Source organism: Fusarium verticillioides, chromosome 1 (assembly GCF_000149555.1).
Source record: "Fusarium verticillioides 7600 chromosome 1, whole genome shotgun sequence".
Lineage (NCBI taxonomy): Eukaryota > Fungi > Ascomycota > Sordariomycetes > Hypocreales > Nectriaceae > Fusarium > Fusarium verticillioides.
Window position 1 is genome coordinate 4583885 of NC_031675.1, and position 22623 is coordinate 4606507.

General features: G+C 49.4%; 4 protein-coding genes across 7 annotated transcripts; 2 read left to right on the plus strand and 2 right to left on the minus strand.

Annotated features, from left to right (window-relative positions):
• The first annotated feature begins 37 nt into the window (after positions 1 to 37).
• FVEG_00566 (40S ribosomal protein S8) lies at positions 38 to 1520 on the plus strand. 2 transcript variants are annotated; one of them, XM_018887116.1, is made up of 3 exons: positions 38 to 242; positions 416 to 490; positions 554 to 1520. In XM_018887116.1, the coding sequence occupies exons 2-3, from the start codon at positions 427 to 429 to the stop codon at positions 1108 to 1110; spliced, it is 621 nt and encodes a 206-aa protein (XP_018742817.1). In that variant the 5' UTR covers positions 38 to 242; positions 416 to 426; the 3' UTR covers positions 1111 to 1520. The 2 variants fall into 2 exon arrangements, with proteins under 2 accessions (XP_018742817.1, XP_018742816.1); XM_018887115.1 differs by having other exon boundaries at positions 38 to 490.
• Positions 1254 to 5198, minus strand: FVEG_14687 (hypothetical protein). The gene is made up of 5 exons (XM_018903649.1): positions 4480 to 5198; positions 4066 to 4381; positions 2799 to 4012; positions 1807 to 2748; positions 1254 to 1743 (listed from the first exon to the last, which is right to left on the minus strand). The coding sequence occupies exons 1-5, from the start codon at positions 4849 to 4851 to the stop codon at positions 1681 to 1683; spliced, it is 2907 nt and encodes a 968-aa protein (XP_018742815.1). The 5' UTR covers positions 4852 to 5198; the 3' UTR covers positions 1254 to 1680.
• A 2656-nt stretch (positions 5199 to 7854) lies between these two features.
• FVEG_00563 (E3 ubiquitin-protein ligase HUWE1) lies at positions 7855 to 21138 on the plus strand. Its single transcript, XM_018887114.1, has 4 exons — positions 7855 to 8493; positions 8546 to 20039; positions 20091 to 20435; positions 20491 to 21138. Exons 1-4 carry the CDS (start codon positions 8446 to 8448, stop codon positions 20583 to 20585), a joined length of 11982 nt encoding a protein of 3993 aa, XP_018742814.1. The 5' UTR covers positions 7855 to 8445; the 3' UTR covers positions 20586 to 21138.
• Positions 21007 to 22598, minus strand: FVEG_00562 (40S ribosomal protein S6-B). 3 transcript variants are annotated; one of them, XM_018887111.1, is made up of 5 exons: positions 22456 to 22598; positions 22206 to 22292; positions 21754 to 22116; positions 21400 to 21567; positions 21007 to 21344 (listed from the first exon to the last, which is right to left on the minus strand). In XM_018887111.1, exons 1-5 carry the CDS (start codon positions 22459 to 22461, stop codon positions 21249 to 21251), a joined length of 720 nt encoding a protein of 239 aa, XP_018742811.1. In that variant the 5' UTR covers positions 22462 to 22598; the 3' UTR covers positions 21007 to 21248. The 3 variants fall into 3 exon arrangements, with proteins under 3 accessions (XP_018742811.1, XP_018742812.1, XP_018742813.1); XM_018887112.1 differs by having other exon boundaries at positions 22353 to 22598; XM_018887113.1 differs by having other exon boundaries at positions 21400 to 22116.
• Between the last annotated feature and the right edge of the window lie 25 nt (positions 22599 to 22623).

Consider the following 22623-nt stretch of genomic DNA (forward strand, 5'->3'; position numbering starts at 1 on the left):
AGGGGAGGTTCATCAGGCCCTGCGCTAGAACTCTAGAACTCTTCGCTCTCTCCAGCTCGAGTGGAACATCTATCTTCCCTTTCCGAGTCACGTGCTGCTCCTACCGAATCAGTTGGCAAGCCCTAACGTCGCACTTGCCAAAATCTCCACCCACGTTTCCGTAGCTTGAATCCTCGTTCAGCCAAAAAGTTCTTCACGACCATCCGCCAATTCGATTGCCTGGTGAGCGCCAACATCATCAGGTAAGTTGCCATACGACAAGAACGAAGAGACGAATTAATCAATACGCTGCGCTGCTCGATGATTCCCTATCTCGAAGAACCCGCTGATTGAGTTGCTCGCTCTTCTCTGTTCTCCCTGTCTCCGTCAAGCAAAGACACCAGCTAACCACTTCGTCTTTTCTTCTTTCTTGCAGAAACCGCAATCATGGGTATCTCGCGTGACTCTCGACACAAGCGCTCCGCCTCCGGTGCCAAGCGTGCCTACTACCGTGCGTAATAATCCGAAAGCCCGTATGATCCTCTTGGACATGCGTTCTGACCTTTGACAACAGGGAAGAAGCGCGCTTTCGAGGCTGGTCGCCAGGGTGCAAACACCCGTATTGGCCCCAAGCGCATTCACACCGTCCGAACCCGAGGTGGTAACCACAAGTACCGTGCCCTCCGTCTCGACTCCGGCAACTTTGCCTGGGGCTCTGAGGGTCTGACCCGCAAGACCCGTGTCATTGCTGTCGCCTACCACCCTTCCAACAATGAGCTTGTCCGAACCAACACCCTCACCAAGAGCGCCGTCGTCCAAGTTGATGCCGCTCCCTTCCGACAGTGGTACGAGGCCCACTACGGCCAGGCCATCGGCCGAAGACGCCAGAAGGCTCAGGCTGCCAAGGAGGGCAAGACTGAGGAGGAGGTGAAGAAGTCCAACGCCGTTGAGAAGAAGCAGGCTGCCCGTCTTTCTTCCCGCGGCAAGGTCGAGAGCGCCATCGAGAAGCAGTTCGAGGCTGGACGACTCTACGCCGTTGTTTCCAGCCGACCCGGTCAGTCTGGTCGTGTTGATGGTTACATTCTGGAGGGTGAGGAGCTCGCTTTCTACCAGCGTAAGCTCCACAAGTAAACTTGTCAAAAAAAAAAGCCACATAAAGAACCAAATGTCGGCCCTTGGTATGGTGTTCAAGGATTTCTCGCTATCTTGATAGTTAGAACAAGATGAGCTTAACATGACGCATCGGAATGGGTCCTTAGGGAATGAAATTTTTTCTTGCGCTGAATTTACTTCATGATCAAGGTTTCTGTACTTGCACAGCGTGACTTGATGTTCTGGCTAATGCCGAAACCGTTCCATTCATTCTATATGGGGTATGCGTTACAGGCGGGATAAGTCAACTCCTATGCCCTTGCAGAAGGCTGGGTATACTTTAGCATACTGCACCACTCTCGACGCTGTACAACAGCTCTCATCGCAAATAGTAGTAAAAAAACGGGAATCGACGCCTCATTGTCTCTATCCCCTGTTTATAACTGTCATTACAAATGCCTAATCCGGCATTTTTAGCAAGCTACTAAGCCAACAGGGCCAACTGCAGTAAGCTAAAAGTGGAATCGGGTAAACAAGAATACTTTATACATGAAGTATGGTCCAGGAACATATAACCAGAACAGGTTTTTGTGACTTCTTCTGAGTTTCTCATGCAAACTGACGCTTCAGGTCAGTCCACTTACGATTCAAGGTCTCGTGCTGAGAGTTGATCTAGAATGATGCGTCAGTAAATCAACTTCAGATAAACATCAGTGAGCAATGGGAAGAACTCACCTCTGCATAGCGCAGCTTTGTCTGGACCAACTCTTCTTCCAACTCGGACAACTCTTTTTCGAGTCTTTGATTCTCCTCATGGACATGCATATTGCGTTTCATCAGATCGTCCCGCTCAAGTTTCCATGTCTCCTCTATTTCCATGGGTTGCTTCTCGATGACGATCTTTAACTCCCGAACTTGACCCCTCATGCTGTCATTCTCATCTTTGAGTTCCTGATTTTCAACCTTTGTGTGAACAAGCTCTGTGGCCAGATCTGCTTGCTCACGATCGCATACTTCAACCCTCTCCTCCAGTTTCCGGACTTGAATGGAGAGATTATGGTTCATTGTGCGGAGCTCCAAGAGTTCGTTCTCGCGATCCTTCTCGGCCTTGGTTTTCTCTTCCCATTCTGTGGTATAAGATTTGAGCATTTCCGGTGTGATTTTAACTTCGCAGGCATCTTTTACGAGCTGGTCTGCACGATAGACCTCCTTATCGATGCTAGAGCTCGAGCTTCCAAAGAAACCATTCTCAAGAAGACTGCCATGGCTAGGATCTTTATCGATGTAGACGTCGAACAGTTTGTCCTTAAGGTATGTGGTGAGTTGCTGCATGTCAGATAATCCCAGGAGAATTCTGGCATTCTTCTGCATTAGAACAATTCCGAAGCGTAGAATTGCTGACAAGCCCTCGGAGAAAATAAGGTCGTAGATGCGGAGTACTAGTTGAAGAGGGAACCGGTAGGCAAAAAGCGTCAAGAACCATTGCGTGGCATAGAGGTGAGGAGATATTCCTCGCCGGTGAAGGTGGCAATACAATGCTGGCTCGAAGTCTTCCAAAAGCCGCTCGAACTGATAAAGATGCATGTGCAATCCCGGCATATCTTGGATAAACAAATCTCGCAGCTTGTAGTGATTCATCAGTCGAACAAGAAGACAGAAAGCTTCCTGCTCAGGCATCTAGGGAGCATGTGAGCATGTCGCAGAAGCCGTGCGAGAGTCAGACTTACGTTAAATAGTAGTGGCATAATGAGAAAATTCATACCCTGGGCGTAGCCAACACCTTCGTCAAAAAGGGCATATGCCTTGCAGACACCAAACAGGCCCTCTTGAAGCCCAGCGGCAGCCGCATACTTAGAATAGCTGGTTCGAGCACCAAGATCCCGGCGTATTGTCTTTTCCAGTCTCTGTAGTGTCGCCGCGTCCTCCTTGTCCTTCCGCTTCCGCTCAGCCGCTGCGGCAGCTTGAGCTTTCAAAACAGCCTCCACGCTCTTCTCGTTGGGAGATGGCGTGCCATTTGTTCCTGAGTGGTCCGAATTGATGGAAGAGGCTGACGATGTGACGGCATCCCCGCTATGAACGCTGAGGTTTCCGTTGCTCAGCGAACTAGCAGTCGTACTATTACTGTGACGGTCTTTGCTCTTGTCTGTACCGCGAGCCACCAGATCTTTGTATACTAATTCCAAGTCATCGTTCTTGCTATCAGCCAACACTTGCCAGACAACGCCACGGATTGCACTAGGGATGCCGGTTGCAATAGCTTTGTTCAATTCCTCGGCGCTGGTTCGAGCAACAGCAGCTGGTCCCTCATATACAACAGATTGCCACAAGTCCCAATCAACTTTTTCTTCTGAAATGGCCGAAGGTCCTGCGTTGACTCCCGCTACTGTGCCGGGGGCCAGCCCAGGAATAGGCTGAGGAACAGGCGACGACGGAGGCCTTTCTTGTGGTTGGCCTTCATCACCCGGCAAAGTAAGGCCAAGAGCTCCGTCATATTTACTACTGTCACCTTCGGCGATTGCGCGAGCAGCCTCTTCTTGTTGTCGCAATTGCTTGAACCTGTCTTTCAGAGTGACCCGTTGGGCAGGATCACCGAGTAGTGAGTCTCCATCCTTTTCCTCCTCGAGTCGACTCAACATCATTTCAGGATTGCTTGATAGTGTTGCAATCGAACCAGCTGTGTTCCTTCGGCCAGCAGGGGGGGGTGGAAGCGGAGGTTCTCTCTCTTTGCTGGAGCTTCGAGAAAGCCAAGAGAAAGGGCTTGTCAGCTTTCGACTGGGTGGTGGGGGAGGCTGAGGCACTGGTGGGGTGGGCGCAAGTGTAGCTGTTGATGGCACAGGGCTTTTGGAAGCATCAGCGGCGGGCGACCACGGCATAGACGGAAGAGAGATGCTGTTCAGAGATATCGTCTTGCTGTTTGGTTTCGGTGGAAGATCTTTTGGCACTACAAAGATCAGTATTATGCGCAGTGTCATAAGGCAAAGGGAATGTCCATACCTGGAGATGGGGGCGTATCGTCGTCAAGACTGACGTTGTCCAGATTTGAAGTATTGGAAATTCGTGTGGAAGTTATTGACGGTTTGCGTCGTGATTGCTTTCCTTTGACGCTGCCTGCCTCGGATCCAGTGGCTTTATGCTGAGTGACGTTTGTGTCTAGAGTATCCTCTTGGGGATGCAACTCTTCAGACCGCCGATCGGTTCGCTCCTCCACTTCGCTGTCACGGCGTTTAGCCTGTGAAATATTTCGTTTGGTAAGGGACCTTGCCGGGGACTGCGTTACAGCATCTTCGAATTTATCATCAGCGTCAGATGCCTAAAAAAATTAATTAGCATTGAAGCGAAATAAGGGATGGCATCTGTCGTGCGACTGGCACCGCAGTAGGTCGAGGGAGGAATGTGGTATAAACCTACAGACATAGTGTCGTCAGACTCCGTGCCAGACGAGAGTCTTTCGACCTTGGTGTCGTTTTGCGACAGCTGCTGTTGTTGATTTCCCTCAGGCTTGTCATTTGACTCTTCTGGTTTTTCTTTGTGCTTGTCTTCGTGCTTGTCTTCAGCCTTATCCTCATATTTCTCTGCTATGCTGTCTTCGTCTTTTTTGTGCATGCCTAAATCTTCTTGTTTGTCCTTCGTTGTGGTTGTTATTCCTTTTTCGTCGTGTGCCTCTGGCCCGTCTTGCTTCTCGGACATTTCGTGTGTATCCTGCTGCTGCTCTTGCTTTTCAGGCTCGGTATCGGTGTGATGTTGGGCTACCGGCGAGGCGACATTTTGCGGTTGCGACATGGTTGAGGGTGTTAAATGCTTTCAAGGTAACAGTGTGTTGTTCTCGTCGAGGATAAAGGAACGGTTAGGTGGCCTCGACCATGGATCAAACCCGGATAAAGAAGCAATCAATGCAGACTGTATCAGGGAAATTGGGAACGAGAGACTGGGTAGGTACTGCGTCCGGCGGCAGAATGAATGGAAGAGTGCCAGAAGCCAGCTGTTGATTGAGATCCGATTCAAGGGGGGGGTGGCGTTGGTGTTCCTGTCTGCCCCTTACTACGTTGACAGTGGAACTGGAACTAGAATTGGAAGCTCGCAAGGGTTGTGACAGTGAGGCGCTGACGGAGTTCGCCAAAAATAAATTGGGGCGGCCCTGTAGCAAGAGTCCGGGCGAGGCTGGCTGCCTGCCACCGAGAGGTTGATGAACCAGCCCGGTGGACTCTGGGACAATGGATGGACTCAGTGAAAGGGTGCCCTGAAGTTGAGCTCCCCGCCCTGGCCGCCAAGGGGGACCAGCAGAGCTTGAGAATGGAGCTATTTTAGGAGACGCCCTGATTGTCAATTCAGCTACAAGAAAACGTCAGACACAAAAGTCTGGAATGTAGATGATCCCTTCATTATGTGGCCATTTTGATTAGAGTGTTCTATAGCTGGCTTCGTTTGGAATTCAAAATCGCATCGTTTCGGCTTTGAGGCTTTACCTTGAGTAGTTATCCCAAGGTAATCACACTGCACTGGGCTTCGAAGTTGTGTAGAATACTGCCCTGTCGTGTCTGTGCAGAAATCCCTACTTGAAATCATGGAGAGGATCCTGTCTTTGATTTGAGTTTGCTGCACACGGTCAACTCAGTTTTACTGGTAGGTCCTGTGGCAATTTCGTGATAAGGGTTTTGTGAGATGACTTGGGAATTTTATTCCCGCCGGGATGGTCAAATAACATCTCACTTGGCTGTCAGATGGGGTTAAACAAAATCATGCCTCTAGATTTAGTACTTACAATTTTAGTCTTCGGGGTCTACCTGTCATTCAAGTTCCGGCTTTTCTGTAACAACAGCGTTCTCATTCTCACACTTGCCAGCGTTTCCCACCATCCAATATTTTCCATGTCACAGCATACCTACTAGGTACTATACCTAGGTATCTAGGTACGGTATTGTAACCAGCTGACGCCACATTTAACACTCTCGCTCTTGGATATCACTAACTCTCTCAATAATCTGCAGATAACCTTTTATTTTATTTTCACTTTGCACTCCAACGGCGTCAGGGTCTGTCTGGATGCATGTAATGTGGTTACGTTCCATTCTCGATTTCACGTTGATGTCATAAGCGCATTAGGTTTATGTACAGTCGAAATAGGCACTCGGGATATAGCAAGACGGCAGGACGGGTTAAGTGTTAGACTAAGCCAAAAGTTTGTGGGAGGGACCCTTGGTGTAGCAATGGATATCTCCCTATGCCTTGGGGAGCAAGAGAATATTGGAACTTGATACAGGGTGTCCAAATAAACTTGGCAAAAATATCCTAAACTCATACCGAGGAGCCTGGCGAGTTACCTGAGTCTTTTTGTCATTTAAGGTCGAGGTCCCGAGTTTTCTTTCCTCCCATCGCTATGGTCATGAGACTGACTAATATCAGGCCAATATTTTGTTTCACGAGTCCTTTTCTGGCTTAGAGATACGTGGGTCTCGTAGTATCCAATGGTGACCTGAGAGTGCCTGTTTCAAGGCCAAATTCCCTAGCCAAGTCTTAGCGGTAACTTATACTAGATTTTAATTCCAGCTTTTGGACGGGTTGTCATTACAGATCCATGCCTACCTTAGGTAGTAGATGCCAGTATGGGAAATCGGAATTACCTCAATGATTTGGCAGGGTTACTTCCGCTGAGACTGGGCAATTGTGTCGTCGGTTTTTTTTCTATCGTTGAGTGGCCAAGTAATCTTGATATCATCTTCAGATCTTCCTCAGTTGATGGCGGCGTGCTTAACAATACGTTTGGGAATATGCATCCCGATATATTAGTATCAAGTACTGAGCGAGTATCAGTAGTAGGCTTCGCTGGTGTGGTGGAAATGATTATGTGTGGTCACGCATATGTTGAGCGCGCAAAAGGAAAAAGAAATGAAAAAGAAATGAAAAAAAAAAAAAGACATGCACAGAGTAGTGTAAGTTAAAGTGATCAAGTGACGGAAGAACGAAAACACCGTATAACAAGCCGTGGAACCCGCTCTGAGGATGCATACTATACAAAATAAACACAGACCTAATGCCTGTTGTTGCCCTCGACATGTGAAGCAACTAGATACAGCTACCCTATATTTGATGTCTGCTTATTCACAAGGCTCGTTATGGGGATCAAGACGATTGGAGCAAATAAAAGAAGTGTGATCTGCCAAAATATATGATGGGCAATTTAATGAATATTCAGAAATAGCTCATCGGTGTAAGTATGATAGATACCAGAAAGCCCCGAGCTCGAAGTTCAGAGGCAGGGCTTGCTAACCACTGTAACAACTTGTTGTTGTGGCCTTGCGGAAGCAGACATCGTTTGATTAACCATCGACTGACTGAAATACATAATTTAATTAAGGTACTAATTTCTCTTCAAGTACAGTGGGTAGGCCCAAACATTACACGAGATGCTACTCAATACCTGGTACTATTCATGAACTTAGGTATTAATATAATAGAGAAACATGTTTACAAAATAAGCAAGAAGGTCAAGCTAATAGGACAATCATAGAAAATAAGAAGCATACAAAAGCCGAGCTGTTTGCAAAAACAAGTCCCTGCCAACCTGTGGATCCTTATTATTGGATGTTTCGTGATCTGGAATCAATTATGTATCAAGATTCAGCCTGGATATGAGGGGAACGCAAAGCCGAAGAGATAATCCGATCCTTGAATCCGGGAAATTCTGTACCCTGCAGTGAAAGGTTGGCCTCGGGGGTACCTCCACCCCACTGTACATAGGTAAGTACTTAGTAGCTTTCGGCACCTATTACGCAAAGGCCCACTTGCACTTCTCAACCTGACGATTTGCAATAACGATACCTTTTCCCCATCCTACACCTTCTCTCCGCACCATCATAAACCACAACTTTCATACCCATACGAGATACTTCGCATTACCACATCAGCTGGTAAAAGCAGGAGATATATATCGTCTTTCTAAGCAAGGCGGTACGATTTAGCTGCAGATTAAAGCTATTCTAGGACGACCTGCACTCGGCCTCGGACTGCTTTCCAAGCTTTGTCGACCATCTATCTACCTTTCATAGGTGCTTGCCAGGCGAACGTGCTTTTGCCCGCCAGCCGACTATCACGTAATAACAGCTGCTAAAAGGCTTCTGATTGAGAATACGCCATTTCTTCCCAAGGAAGAAGGTTTGTCTGGATTCCAGCTTGGAGCCTTTTCGACTTGAAATCCCCACGAAAATCGAAAACTTACCACCGCACAAACTGCGGATACAGGATCTTTCATACTGAAAACGCCCGATCGAAAAGAACTCACGAACATATTCAATTATTTTTTTGAGTGGGTTGATAAGTCGGTTGTAGTGGAGGGGGCGATTCTTCAGTTTCCTGAGGCTCAGCCGCCTCACCTTCACCATGGGGAAGATCACTAAGCCCATGCAACCAAAGCACAAGGATACTTTGGTTAGTGACCAAATGAAACAGCCGGAAGACGCATAGCTAACATGATTTGTAGTCTCCTTGGCTCAAGAGCTACGTCGAAACCACCTCAACAACGCCACTACCTCTCTTACCACAAAAGCTGGAAAGCTTTCCATCTCGATGGCCCTTCGGACGCGGAGATCTTTACCACTGGATTCCTCTCCTGAACCGCTTTGATAGCATCTTAGAGCACTTCTGTGCTACATATAAGCTGAATGAGGGCCCACAGACTCGCGACTTTGGTTGCGATGTACTGCTCAACCAAGTTCAGGAATCGACCTTTGGTAACGAGCGGCGCTGGTCAACGGAGGAGCTAAAAGGTTTGGGATTTTCATCAAACGGAGACCAAGAACTAGTGGAAGTGGTCCTGCGCTATACGCGAATGCTGCTGGAGCACTGCGGTAACCGAAGTATCTATGCCAGCAGCGCCCATCTTAACGACCTCCTCAACACCACATCTCTTAGCGTACTGATTGCAACACTCGAAGTCGGCTCAGAACTGGCACAAAGGTACCAAGCCTCGGTCAAGCGCATCACAAACCCCTCCAGGCAGATCAGCGCAGCTTTGCTGGCAAACCACTACAACATCGATCTCGACAGAGTTCAACAGCTTGCTCTACCTGTTGCGAAGACGCCGATCGTCAGTTTATCTGATCCTGTAACAACTCAGACACCTGGCTCGACCAAAGGAAAAGAACGTGCACAGGGAGGAAGCCCCAAGTCAGCCAACTCCATACATGCGAATGATTTAGTTGCCCTTGCGGCCTCAGACGACAAACGGTGGCATGGCTGGGGAGATGTAAAGGTAGCATATTATCCCCAGAATACCCAGCAAGATTCTGTTGGCAATGACGCTGAGCGTGCGTCGCTTCCTTCCACACCAACACCCCTGCGTCGTAGTTCTACTATGACATCCCAGCATCATACTCCGAAAAGTCGGAGTAATTTCGACGATTCCTCTCCAACTGCGCCCCAATTGCCCGGTGTTTCAGACGAGACAACATCTGCTGGACCAAAGTTCTACGAAATACCACAGTCTGTCATTGCATCGACTTCCGTCTATGAGTTGGTGTCACGCACACCCGCGGATCTTCCACCCCCTTCGAAATACGAGGTGTTCCACAGGATCAGAGCCTCCAAAGCTCTTATGGATTCTGGTGAATCGCGGCAGAAGCTGCTTGCTGTCCGCCTCTTAGCAATCAACAATCTTGCCTACATTCATAACGAAGCTAACTTTCTCGAGAAAGTTCTCCGCCAAGATGCAGACGAGACCAGAAGATTCCAGTTAGTGTACCAGCTTGCTGAGCTCATTCATCCTACAGCACATGGGAACGTTGACGTACCCCTGTGGCTTCAAGCTGTGGCCCTCGCTCTCCTGGAAGCCGTCTCTAATTTCCAAGCCAAGTGTCAAGATGTTCTCTCTGCTTTGAATGCCAATGTTAACCATGGCATACTACTCTACGTTATCAGGAAGGCAGTTGCAGGAATGAAGGAAGATGACGAAAGTGACAAAGGTAATCAAGTTACGCAAATGGATGAGTGGCGTAACAACCTCTTTTCACTCACTCTCCATCTATCCATGACCACTCGCGTTGGAAGCGAGATGGTATCTGCGGGATTGATGGACATCTTGGTTGAGATTCTGAACATCAGGTCAAGTGTCGCGCAGCGAAATCATTCCATGGTCCTTGCGTTCTTGGACGGGTTAATATGGAGCTACCAAAACGCCTTCACTGCCTTCTTCAACGCCAAAGGACTTGATGCAGTGTCTCAATTGGTGGTTGATACCGTCAGGGAGGCGCAGACTTTGCACAAAGCAGGCCAAGGCATTACGAAGGATCAACAGTCAGGACAGGTGGATTATGAGATTCCATACTATCAGCAGCAGACTCTTAAGTGGCTGCTTAAGTTTGTCCATCACATTATGTCTAACTCATATAGCTATGGTGGCAACACCGACCGGCTGCTCCGCAATCTCGCTGACAAAACTGATCTCCTGGAGAGCTTGCGGGACATCATTGGAGACAAGAAGAGTTTCGGTTCAGTCGTCTGGACGAATTCTGTCACCATCTTAAGTGATTTCATCAACAATGACCCTACAAGCTTCGCAGCTATTTCTGAGTCTGGTATGATCAAGACATACTTGGAAGCTGTTACCGCTAGACCGCTTCCCGGTGACGCATTGGTCGAACAAAAGCCTAGCGACAAAGACAACGACGACGACAACGACAACGAATCCAACTCTGCAAATGAAACTGTCACTGCGATAGTTGCAAATGACTCACGACCGCATCCCCCTCCCGAAGACTCTATCCGGGAATTATCTCGCGAAACGTTGGCAGCAGGAATCTTACCTTCCAGTGATGTCATTACTGTTGTACCACTAGTCCTTAACTCGATATCGCTTAACAATGCTGGCATGAAGCTGGTAGCAGCATCCCGTGCTTTGGACAGCTTCCTCGAGATTTTCGAAAGTGCTACCCATGTAAGATGTATGGAACTCGACGGCGATCTCGCCACCAATGTTGGAGGAAGCTTTGACGAACTTGCTCGTCATCACCCGGCCTTACGTTTGGCCATTTCTAATGCTGTTATCGATATGGTTGCTCGCGTGCGTTATCTCGGCATCGAGAAAGCTAGGACCGCCGGGTGGGGTGCTCGGATGTTGTTGGTTGACGATGAGGGCAAGACTGTATCCGTGGACGAGAATGGCAACTTCATTCGACCGAATGCATCTGCTGAGCACAGCCAGGGACGTGAGGCTTCTGGAGACACGGATGTCAATATGTCCGATGTGCCCTCCAACGACACGGATTCCGAAGGCCAGAAAGATGATAGCCCGGATTCACCCACACGCTCGATCACTCCCTACATTTATGCTTTAGGTTACTTCTTAAGCTCTTACATATCAAATCAGGGCTTGAGGACCAGCTTTGTGGAGGCAGGCGGATTGGAACTTTTGCTCGACATTTGCGAATCCCCGAGTCTGCCTACCAATTTTGGTGACACCGTTGCTTCGAGGATTCTCAATCAGGTCGTCTCTCAGGTCGTTGAGTCCTTTCCCATACGTGGCCTCCCATCTTTAATCAGACGAGCTCAAGTGGCTATTGACACTTTGCAGCCTCTGTCTAATAAGACGGAAGCTTTGCCACCATACTTTGCACCTTTTCTTGCCTCTGACCTCAAAACGACAGACGGAGCTGTCAAGAACGGTACCAAGATGATCAAGGCATTGTCAAATGCGCAGACGTTTATTAAAATCATTTCCGATTGCTTCGCTACATCGAGATCGAATGCTTTACAATTCTACCCAGTCAATGTTTACGATTACTACCTCAAACTCGTCAACTCCATCGGCCCCTTGTTGCGTGGAGTTCTAATTGAAGAGGCAGGAGAACTCAACGCTGTCCCGCAGCATTGGTCTTTTAGACGTCAAACATCCGCCGAGGGATTAACTAGCACCCACCCCCCAGAAACCGATTTGGATGACAGCACTTCATTGCCAGATATGCTAAGCAGCACGGCGCAATTTCAAGCGAAAGATGCTTCAGATGACTCTAAGCCGACCCGTCCTACGGGTGAGGAGCAAGCCAGCCCCCGTTTCCAAAACTATGAAACGTTACGACATCTACTGCATCCTATGATACCAACAACATTTCCTCTGTTCCAAACGCTCGGCAAGTGTCTTTTGCCGCGACGGGAACGAGATCCTCGTGATCTCTATCACCGACCTCGGCACTTGGAAATTGCACGAGCACTTGCAAATGCAGTACTTGGCCAGTTGAGGCCATCTGTTGCCAACCCAACACCCACATCCAAGGACTTCCACTTCTGGATCATCATGTTGCATACTATCAATGAGATGCTGATTGATCAGCCTTCTCCCAGACCAAGCGATCGGGCAAGCGTCCACATCATCATGCCTGTTCTACTGGCCTTCAAAGAAGAGGGAGGAATGGATGTATTGAATTCAATGTTGAAGATATTTGCCCGGGCAGTCCGTGAAGGCCCAGATGCCGCAACAGATGAGACTTCCAGATCCAAGGTTGCTGCATTCGGACTGAAGAAGGTCCTCGACTTGGATTTGATGTTGGTCAATTCGAAGCAACTTTCTGAGGCCCAAAACGCATTTACTCTGCAGCCTCGAAGTGGGGACAGGTCGTCAAACTCAACATATATCTGTCAACAACTTGTAGTAGAGTTTAGGGCAGTCATACTCCCTGAGATCATCGGACTTTGGGACTCTTCCTTTGTCGAAAGAGTACCCCACCAAACTGTGACGCGGTTAATCGACATTCTCAAAGTCATTTCTGTTGCGGATGGCGAGCCTTCATCGTCCTCGAGAGATAAGCCGCCTTTCCACCTTTTCAGATACACGGATGTCCGCTTCGACTGGCGTTCCCATCGTGGCACAATTGAAGAGCTGGTTGCCAAGGGTTATGATATTGATCTGGTCCACGAGGCAGTGTACAGGGCGAATGGAAACCCTAACCTCGCAGAAAATTACTGCTCAGCTCACAAAGCTGGACTTGCCGGCGCGCGTAACCCAATCCCTTCTGCAGACTCTGACACATCAGTGTTGAAACAGACTCCACAAGAGCCCTCAAGTGTCCGTGAGACTGAGGGTGCTAACACAGGTGGGGAAGCAGACCGTATGTCCTTGGATGGACCTCCGGAAATTGATACTCCCGATCTTGCTGAGAGATTTATTGGGGAAACATTGGGGGGCATCATCAACACCCCTCAAGATGTGGATGAGATCCATGAAGGCCCCAGTTTGTCGGCAGAAACACCCGGATCTGCTGCAGAGGAGTCAAAAAGAGACGAACCCCCCCTCCTTGCGACGAAAGAAGAGGTCGACAAGTTTCGGGCGAAGTTGCGGGGAAACATGATAGATAGATGTCTCGATGTTGTTCGCGCACATCCTGAAACAGCGATCGAGGTGTCTGAGCTCATCCGGACCGTGGTTTTGAAACAACAGCCTGGTGACACCGAAGATGAAATCGGCCAGACCTTGACTTTGGTGTTGTCGTCGCTTGCCCAAGACGAGGAGGAAGAAAAGCAGCGTACCGGGAAATGCATTGCTGCTTATGCCCATCTACTCGCTTTACTTCTCCAGGATGAGCGCTTCTTTGATAACAGTATTGAGAACCTAAGGGAACATATCAACGAGTATATTGGATTCCTGAAGGTTTCCCCTACGAACTCTACTGAAGGGATGCCACCGTGGATACCATATGTGCTACTGGTCGTCGAGACTCTCCTTCGTCATGATGAGCGTCCTGTTGCTGCGCAGTGGAAAGCACCGAAGTCCCTGGACGAGGCTGTTTCTGACCCAGTCATTCAAATGCGAACTCCGATTGTCGGTGATCATGAGCGTACCCAAATCCTAGAATCTTTGCTTGAGATGCTCCCGCGAATAGGAAAGGAAGAAACACTCGCCATTGCAGCACTCAGAGTTCTGGTTATACTGACACGCAGTCGACGATTAGCGAAGTTGGTCGGGGATAAGAAGAACTTGCAGCGGTTGTTTCTTATGGCAAAGCAACTGTCAGGCTCTGGCTCCGAGAGATTCAAACAGACCAAGCTCACTGCTCATATCATGACTGTTCTTCGTCATATCGTGGAGGATGAGGAGACCATCAAACAGATCATGCGCGCAGAGATCAAGACCGGCCTCATGAACCTAACACGAACACAGCGGGGGCACACTGATGTTACCAACTACTTGCGTGCTATGACACCAGTTGCGCTTCGCGCACCGGACATTTTCGTTGAGATTTCCAACGAGATGCTACGCTTCCCCAGGTGGTCGCCTCCTTCCAGCGACAACCCTCGGTCGCAAAGTCTTGAGTTGAAACAAGAAGCTACCCAGCCGACTTCCGATACCAGCGCTGGCGATGACGATAATATTGTCGACGACATAAAGCAGTCCACGGAACCTGCAGACAAGGAGATGATTGATGCACCAAAATCCCATGAAAGCAAACGACCCATCGTTGAGAATCCTGATGGTGTTATACATTTCCTTCTTTGCGAGTTGCTCAATTATCGTGAAGTCGAAGATAAAGAAGTACGGGCTACTGAGAAGGACCCCAACATTGATCATGCTCCTGGCTCGGAAGATGCAACATCCGCTTCCAAAGACAACAATGCCGCCGACGTGAAGGACAAGAAGCCACCAAAGCCTGTTTTCAAAACTGACGAGCATCCAATCTTTGTCTACCGATGCTTCTTGCTTAACTGTCTTGCTGAGCTCCTTCAAAGCTACAACAGGACAAAGATGGAATTCATCAACTTCAAGCGCAATGCTCCGTTAACTACAAGTACACCAATCAAGCCTCGGTCCTCGGTCCTTAATTATTTGATTTACGATCTGTTGTGTCAGGGCAATCTGAGTGGAACTGCCGATAGTATCGCCGCGAAGAAGAAGGCCGCTACGTCAACACAAACCCAGAAGGTTCTGGTTGCCTTGGTTGCCAAGACTAGTGAGAAGGCTATTGATCGCGGAAAGGACAAATTTGCGTACGACGACGAGCCTGATCTTCTGTTTGCCCGCAAATTTGTTCTTGACACGATGTTGAAGGCCTATGAGAGAGCACCTTTTTCTGATGAACCTTTAGAAACTCGCTATTCACGCATGCAATGCTTGGCCGAACTAATGAATTACATGGTTGGCGAAAGGGACAAGGATCCAGGTGCGGCTTCTCGAGGCTCCGACAACGTTCAAGCACGGTCGCACGCTCAGCTACGAAGATTGATGTATGAGAAGGGTTATCTTGATAAACTCACGTCCTCTATTGCCGAAATCAACCTCAACTATCCGGGCGTTAAACGAGCCATTAAGTATATCTTACGTGTCTTGCGTGTCCTCACAGAGACAGCCAAGGAACTAAGCCATTCCAATATCTTGCCCTCTGATTCATTGTCAGACACTGCAGATGATGACCTTGGTTCAACCTCTTCGCTCTCAGACCTCGGCGATGATCGAGAAGAAACCCCTGATTTATATCGCAATTCTACCCTTGGTATGTTGGAGCCTCGTGGTGAGGACGACGATTCCGATGAAGATGAAGAGGACGACGACGACGAGGATATGTACGGGGACGAATATGACGATGAGATGGATTATGGAGACGACGACATTTCGGACGAAGAAGATAACATCAGTGACGATGACGAAGAACTTGGCGAAATGGGCGAAATTGAAGGTCTCCATGGCGAGCCAGGCGTCGTCGAGGTCATCATGGATGAGGACGAAGAGGATGAAAGTGATGATGATGATGACGACGACGTGGAATCCGCAGACATGGAAGACGTTGAAGATCAGGTCGAGATTGTTGATGAAGAGGGCAACCCTCTAGATGACGATGGGAACTCGGAATGGGAGAGCGCGAGCCATGATGACGAGGATGACGAGGATCAGGAAGAGGCTGACCTAGACTTTGATGCAGATGTTCATGGCGAACATATGCCCATGGAACCAGGCGATATCCTCAACGGCATGGCTCGAGCGATCATTGGTGATGGCGATGTGTACGATCCAGACATGATGGATGGATTGGAAGATCATTATCTTGATGATGGTCATGACGAAGATGAAGACGAGGATGATGAGGATGAAATGGAAGATGACGAATACCTCTATGATCAGGCCTATCCGTTGGATGACCAGCCTCAGCCCATGCCGGCCCTGGGATGGGACGGGCTTGGTACCGAAGACGAAGATCGTTACCGCCAGATGTTCATGGTCGACAACCCAGGTCGCCGACGATTTATTCCTTCTCGTACCACCGACTCGCGAAGCCCCTTTCCTCCCGGCTTCATTGTTGGCTCTCATCGGGACGCCGTTGGTAGCGATTTTCGCAGCTTCTTTTCACGCAGCCATCGCCCTGGGGCAGGTCAATCTAACCCCGATGATGGCACCAACCCACTCCTCAGACGGGGTGACCAAAACAGAGAAGCATCTCAACGTCCCACCATCAATCACACTATCGGTTTTCGAGTTCCTGAAGCGATCTTTGGCTCGGGTGGACGACATATCGAGGGAACCATGGGCTTCCTCGGTGAACTAATGGAATTCCTCCCGATCATGGGGCGCAACGGACAGCCTGCCTTCCATCTGCAGATTACTGGTCCGCATGAGCACCGAGAGTCTAGAGAGCTTGGCGCCATACGAACCTCTCGTTCTGAACAGAGACGCGAAGGATCGGCTCAGGATCCATTACAATCTGTGTCGTTCGCTATTGAAGGCACGATGGATCGATATCAGGAGGAAGCTAGGATGGTTTTTGGGGCCAGCAATGTAACAGAAACGGCTAAGCTCCAGAACGTCATCGTGGCTAAGCTTACTCCCGCTGCAATGGAGTTGGAGAAGAAGCTAAAAGCCGAAGAAGCTGAACAACAGAAGCGCGAAGAAGAAGAACGGAAGAAGCAGGAAGAAGAGGAGCGCCTGGCACGTGAAGCTAAAGAGGCTAAAGAGAAGGCGGAGAGAGAAATGCGAGAGGCAGAGGCTCGAGAGGCTGCTGAACGTGCCGCTTCCGAAGCAGCCGCTAATCAGGACGTGTCCACTGAAGGCCAAGGTGATGGAAGTGCGATGGAAGGCGTCGAGCCGACGAACCAAATACAAGCAGAACGTTCGGAGGCCACAGACCAAAATGCCGACGACGGTCCTCGTGTTATGACCACAATCAGAGGCGAAGAGGTCGACGTCACCGAACTCGGTATTGATCCTGAGTATATCGCGGCTCTTCCTGAGGAGTTTCGCGAGGAGGTCATTGCACAGGCAATCAGCACCAGAAGGTCCGAGGCACGGGAAGAGACAAATGGGAACCCGACCGAAGCTTTCCAAGAATTTCTAGATGCTCTTCCTGAAGAATTACGACACGAAATAGCTCAACAAGAGCGACATGAGCAGCGCCGCCGGGCTCGTGAAGAATCGAACCGTCAAGCATCCGCCGGCACTGGCCAGGCTGTCGTACCAGAAATGGATACCGCCAGTATTCTCCTCACTTTCCCGCCTGATCTACGACAACAGGTTCTTATGGATCAAGGCGAAGAGCTCATGGATCGACTGACTCCAGAAATGGCGGCCCAGGCCCGAGCTTTGTCTCACCACAACAACGGCCATTCCGTCATCACAGGCCGCAGCCCTCAAACCAGCACAAGTCGCCAGCCTGGGCCACCTAACCCCCAAGAAGGAGCAAAGGTACAGCGCCGAACGGTTGTTCAGATGCTCGATAAGGCTGGTGTCGCTACGCTCCTTCGTCTGATGTTCATTACGCAACAGGGTTCCATCAGGAACCACCTATTCAACGTATTTGCCGATGTTTGCGAGAATAAGCAAACTCGACTTGAGGTGATTAGCACTCTCCTTCAGATCTTACAGGACGGCAGCACAGACATGGGGGCTGTCGAGCGCAGTTTCGGCCAGTTGTCCTTAAAGGCACGAAGACCGAAGGATAAGGAGAAGGATTCAGAACAGAAAACCCCGCAGGCACTCAAAAGAAGCCTGACTGGTCTACCCGCCACAAACACTACGCAAACCAATTCCGAAACTTCGCCTCTCTTGATTGTTCAGCAGTGCCTGGATCTGCTGGTGGAGTTATCATCAAAGAACCCTCATATTCCGTGGCTCTTCCTGACAGAGCACGAAGCCGTTGGATCAACTCTCAAGCGCTCCCTGAGCCGTAAAGGCAAAGGCAAGGACTCCAAGTCCCACAAGTATGCCATTAACTCTTTGCTATCACTCCTTGACCGCGACCTTGTTATGGAAAGCTCTGTCGTTATGACCCATCTGGCTGATTTGTTAAATCGAGTCACATTGCCTCTCCAAAATCTCGAACGTCGTCGTAAGGAAGCCGAGGACGAACTGAAAGCCATTGATTTACCGCCCGTGGGAGAGATGTCCAAAACTGAAGATCCTGTGGAGCAAGCTTCAAAAGCGGAACCAACTGAGACGAGCCTCGTTACCCAGTCCAGCACCGATGCCAAAGAGGACACTGCCACTGATGCTGCTACCAAGAAACAAGAGAAGAAAGAGGCAGTCCAGAAGAAACTCCGACAGCTTCAGCCGCCTATTGTCCCCGCCCAGAACCTGACATTAGCCGTGAGGATCTTTGTGGCTCGAGAGTGCAGCTCCAAGACTTTCCAAAACACCATCTCGACTATCAAGAACCTTTCAGCCATTCCAGGGGCTAAGGCAACATTTGGTCAGGAGCTTGTTCACCAGGCTCGGCTTCTTAGTGAGAACATCGTCGCTGATCTGGACGATCTTTTGCCACATATTGAAAAGGCATCTTCAGGCACTGAGATCCAAGGCGTTGCTCTTGCCAAATTCTCGCCAGGAGCATCCGAGCAAAACAAGCTCCTTCGTGTTTTGACAGCATTAGATCATCTATTCGATAACAAGAAAAAGGGCGACGAGGCCGAGTCCAGCAAGGACAAGGATGAGAGACACGATCTAGTCACATCTCTCTACCACAACTCGACCTTTTCGGCTATGTGGGAGAAGTTGAGTGCTTGCCTGAGTGCCATTCGCCAGCGCGAAAACATGCTCAATGTGGCTACAATCCTGCTACCACTGATTGAATCTCTCATGGTGGTCTGCAAGAATACAACCACCAACGATGATCCCTCACAGCAGAAAGAAATGGTCCTCTCAAGTCCGGCACCCGAGTCTCGTACGGCCAGTCTCTTCTTCAGCTTCACCGAGGATCATCGACGTATCCTTAACGAGCTTGTCAGGAGCAATCCCAAGCTCATGTCGGGCACCTTCGCACTCCTCGTGAAGAACCCTAAGGTGCTCGAATTCGATAACAAACGCAACTACTTTAACCGCAGCGTCCATTCCCGATCAGGTAACAACCCGAGCCGACCCTCCTATCCTACTTTGCAACTTTCTGTCCGTCGTGAACAGGTTTTCCATGACTCATTCAAGTCCTTGTACTTCAAGTCTGGGGATGAGATGAAATTTGGAAAGCTCAACATTCGTTTCCATGGCGAGGAAGGCGTTGACGCTGGTGGAGTTACTCGCGAGTGGTTCCAAGTACTCTCTCGGCAGATGTTTGATCCAAACTATGTGCTCTTCACACCTGTGTCCTCTGACCGGACGACCTTCCACCCAAACAAGCTCAGCGGCATCAACGATGAGCATCTTATGTTCTTCAAATTCATCGGTCGCATCATCGGCAAAGCATTATACGAGGGTCGTGTTCTTGACTGTTACTTTAGCCGCGCTGTATACAAGCGAATCCTCGGCAAATCTGTCTCGGTCAAGGATATGGAATCATTCGACCCCGACTACTATAAGTCTTTGTGCTGGATGCTGGACAACGACATCACAGACATCATTACCGAAACTTTCTCAGTCGAAAATGATGAGTTCGGCGCTACCACCGTCGTTGACCTCATCCCTAATGGTCGAGAGATTGCCGTTACCGAGGAGAATAAGCATGACTATGTCCGTCTTGTTGTCGAACACAAGTTGCTATCTTCCGTCAAGGAGCAGATGGCCCATTTCCTTCAAGGTAAGCATTTCAATCAATAATAGCTTCATTCAATCACTAATTTCCCAACAGGGTTCCATGACATTATCCCTGCCGAACTGATATCCATATTCAACGAACAGGAGCTGGAGCTTTTGATATCTGGTCTTCCCGATATTGATATCGATGACTGGAAGAGCAATACAGAGTATCACAACTATACACCATCTTCGCAGCAAATTCAATGGTTCTGGCGAGCTTTGCGGTCTTTTGATAAGGAAGAGCGCGCCAAATTGTTGCAGTTCGTCACAGGAACTAGCAAGGTTCCACTCAATGGCTTCAAGGAGCTTGAAGGCATGAACGGTGTTAACAGATTCAACATCCACCGTGACTATGGCAACAAAGACAGGTTGCCTTCTTCGCATACCTGTTTTAACCGTAAGTAAAAGCATCAGTATTCAATTCGTGCATTGACTAACATGGCAAATTGCAGAGCTTGACCTTCCAGAGTATGAGAGCTACGACCATTTGCGTTCTCAGATCATGAAGGCCATCACAGCAGGCAGCGAATATTTTGGCTTTGCGTGATCGTCAATCTTTGCATTGCAGGCGCGTAAGGGAAAAGGGATCATAGATGGGGACACCAATGGAAAAGAGAGTTGTTAATGTTTGCTACGGTACTGGTATTGTGTTTTATCAGCCTGGCCTCGAGATTTCATGGTCTGGAGTACTGGATGTAGCATCCGCATCCGGGCTTCACCTTGGGAGAAGTGCAGGTCTCCTAAAGGTTCCTTGGAATGCGGAAAGTGCACAGAAAGTAGGTGGTGGGCGAAGTTTCATGTATATCAATCAAAGTTTAATAGGCGATCACCCGGAAAGCAACCTATGGTGTGTGCTGCATTTGGTTGCTCTATGCCATGAGATGTGTTTTTTAAGTGATTCACCTCTTGGTTTCCAGTGATTACCGTAGATGACTACATAAAATTGGCGTCAAAGTATCAACAAGTCACGCACGATTAAGAAAACATATAGTGAGGAAAGGTGGAGTATAGACATAGACGCAGGCGGAGGTTGCCCATGAGCCCGGGTTACAAGTGCATTAATGCATGTTCATGTTCATATTTTCGAACTGTCTCTTAACGCAGTCGTGGCTGGCTCAAAACAAGCCCTATAGAGAATCCTCACTCCCAATGCATGCAAACCACAAGACCAAGGTATGATTCCACTTTTTTTTTATTAAACGCCAGAACCCTACTTGCGCATAGAGCTTGCTCGTCGCTTACGGGCATCGGCCTTGTTGGCCTTGGCCTCAGCAACACGCTTGGCAAGGATCTGGGCGTACTCGTTCTGCAAACCGTGTTAGATGCTGACGATTTGTGTGCTAATCGTGTGAGTGACTTACGGCCTCGTCCTTGACCTTCTCGGCCTGGCGGCGCTTGAGGGCAGCGCGGTGACGCTTGTGCTGGAGACGTTGAGGGGTGACGAGTCTCTGGATGCGGGGAGCCTTGGTGTAAGGAGACTTGCCCTCCCCCTTGGGCTGAACCTCTCGTCGGATAACGTACTTGCGGACCTATGTGTCATGTAAGCATTAGTTTATTTTCAATTCTTGTGGTTATCATTGTTCAACTCGCTACCCCTTGACCTCTTACTTGGCAAGTAGATCAAGGGGTGCTCTCACACTCTACCCGGTCTGCCAACTCCTCCACTGCAGCTCCGGGTAGGCGATGATCGAGTATGGGCGTAGGGAAAGACATACATCGTCATCCTTGGTGAGGCCGAAGAACTTGCGGATCTTGGTGGCGCGCTTGGGGCCGAGACGCTTGGGGTGGACGACGTCGGTGAGGCCGGGGATGTCAGCATCACCCTGCTTGACAATGCTGAGGGCGAGGACAGAGAGATCCATGCCGACGATGCAGCCACGGACAGACTTTCGCTTGCGCTCGCCGGTGCGTCGGGGACGGTAGCAAGAGTGGCCCTCGGAGAGGAGGAGGCGGACACGGGTAGGGTGCATGACACCCTGCTTCATGGGGAAACCCTGCTTGTCGTTTCCACCAGTGATGCGGAAGATGTAGCCCTTGAACTCATCGCCGATGGAGTCACCAGGAACCTCAGCGCCCATCTACCACAAAGGAGTCAGCATTTTGTCTATCGGGTTGTTGTCGACGAGCCGAGTGGTCGTAGGCAAAGGGCAGGAGAGTTTCGACGTACGCGCTTCTCCATGAAGACACGGAGCTTGCGCTCATCCTCAATATCGATGAGCTTCTGGCTGCCATTGGCAGGGTAGCTGATGTTCAACTGTGAAAGAATAATGTCAACCAATATTTTCTTCAAATCTTCAATCGAGCAGCAGCGCACGCAGTGAGGAGGCCAGTTGACAAGAACAGTCAATCCATTTCAAATAACAAAAAGCCCTCCCGCGCACTCGCATCGCTCGATTGTTGATTGCTTCTTGTCGTACCTTCATTTTGCCAGTTGTGGTGGGTGCAAGTTTACTTGACCTGGCCTGCTGTGAAGTTAGTAGAGGATGATGAGGTTCGAAATTTCCGAATTCGAAAATTGTGGAAGGCAAGTGCGAGTCGCTAGGGCTCTTAGGCACGGGCAGCCAATGAATGCACATTCACAACTC

What these genes read in the sequence shown, in the direction of transcription:
- FVEG_00566 (XM_018887115.1), top strand. Translation starts at nt 427, where the DNA reads ATGGGTATCTCGCGTGACTCTCGACACAAGCGCTCCGCCTCCGGTGCC. An exon ending in TGCCAAGCGTGCCTACTACC is followed by an intron (nt 491 to 553) that starts GTGCGTAATAAT and finishes CTTTGACAACAG; the next exon opens with GGAAGAAGCGCGCTTTCGAG.
- FVEG_14687 (XM_018903649.1), bottom strand. Translation starts at nt 4,851, where the DNA reads ATGTCGCAACCGCAAAATGTCGCCTCGCCGGTAGCCCAACATCACACC. An exon ending in CGATACGCCCCCATCTCCAG is followed by an intron (nt 4,013 to 4,065) that starts GTATGGACATTC and finishes TGATCTTTGTAG; the next exon opens with TGCCAAAAGATCTTCCACCG. An exon ending in CAAAGCTGCGCTATGCAGAG is followed by an intron (nt 1,744 to 1,806) that starts GTGAGTTCTTCC and finishes GCATCATTCTAG; the next exon opens with ATCAACTCTCAGCACGAGAC.
- FVEG_00563 (XM_018887114.1), top strand. Translation starts at nt 8,446, where the DNA reads ATGGGGAAGATCACTAAGCCCATGCAACCAAAGCACAAGGATACTTTG. An exon ending in GATGGCCCATTTCCTTCAAG is followed by an intron (nt 20,040 to 20,090) that starts GTAAGCATTTCA and finishes ATTTCCCAACAG; the next exon opens with GGTTCCATGACATTATCCCT. An exon ending in TTCGCATACCTGTTTTAACC is followed by an intron (nt 20,436 to 20,490) that starts GTAAGTAAAAGC and finishes GGCAAATTGCAG; the next exon opens with AGCTTGACCTTCCAGAGTAT.
- FVEG_00562 (XM_018887111.1), bottom strand. An exon ending in GTGTCTTCATGGAGAAGCGC is followed by an intron (nt 22,117 to 22,205) that starts GTACGTCGAAAC and finishes CCTTTGTGGTAG; the next exon opens with ATGGGCGCTGAGGTTCCTGG. An exon ending in GCCTCACCAAGGATGACGAT is followed by an intron (nt 21,568 to 21,753) that starts GTATGTCTTTCC and finishes CATGACACATAG; the next exon opens with GTCCGCAAGTACGTTATCCG.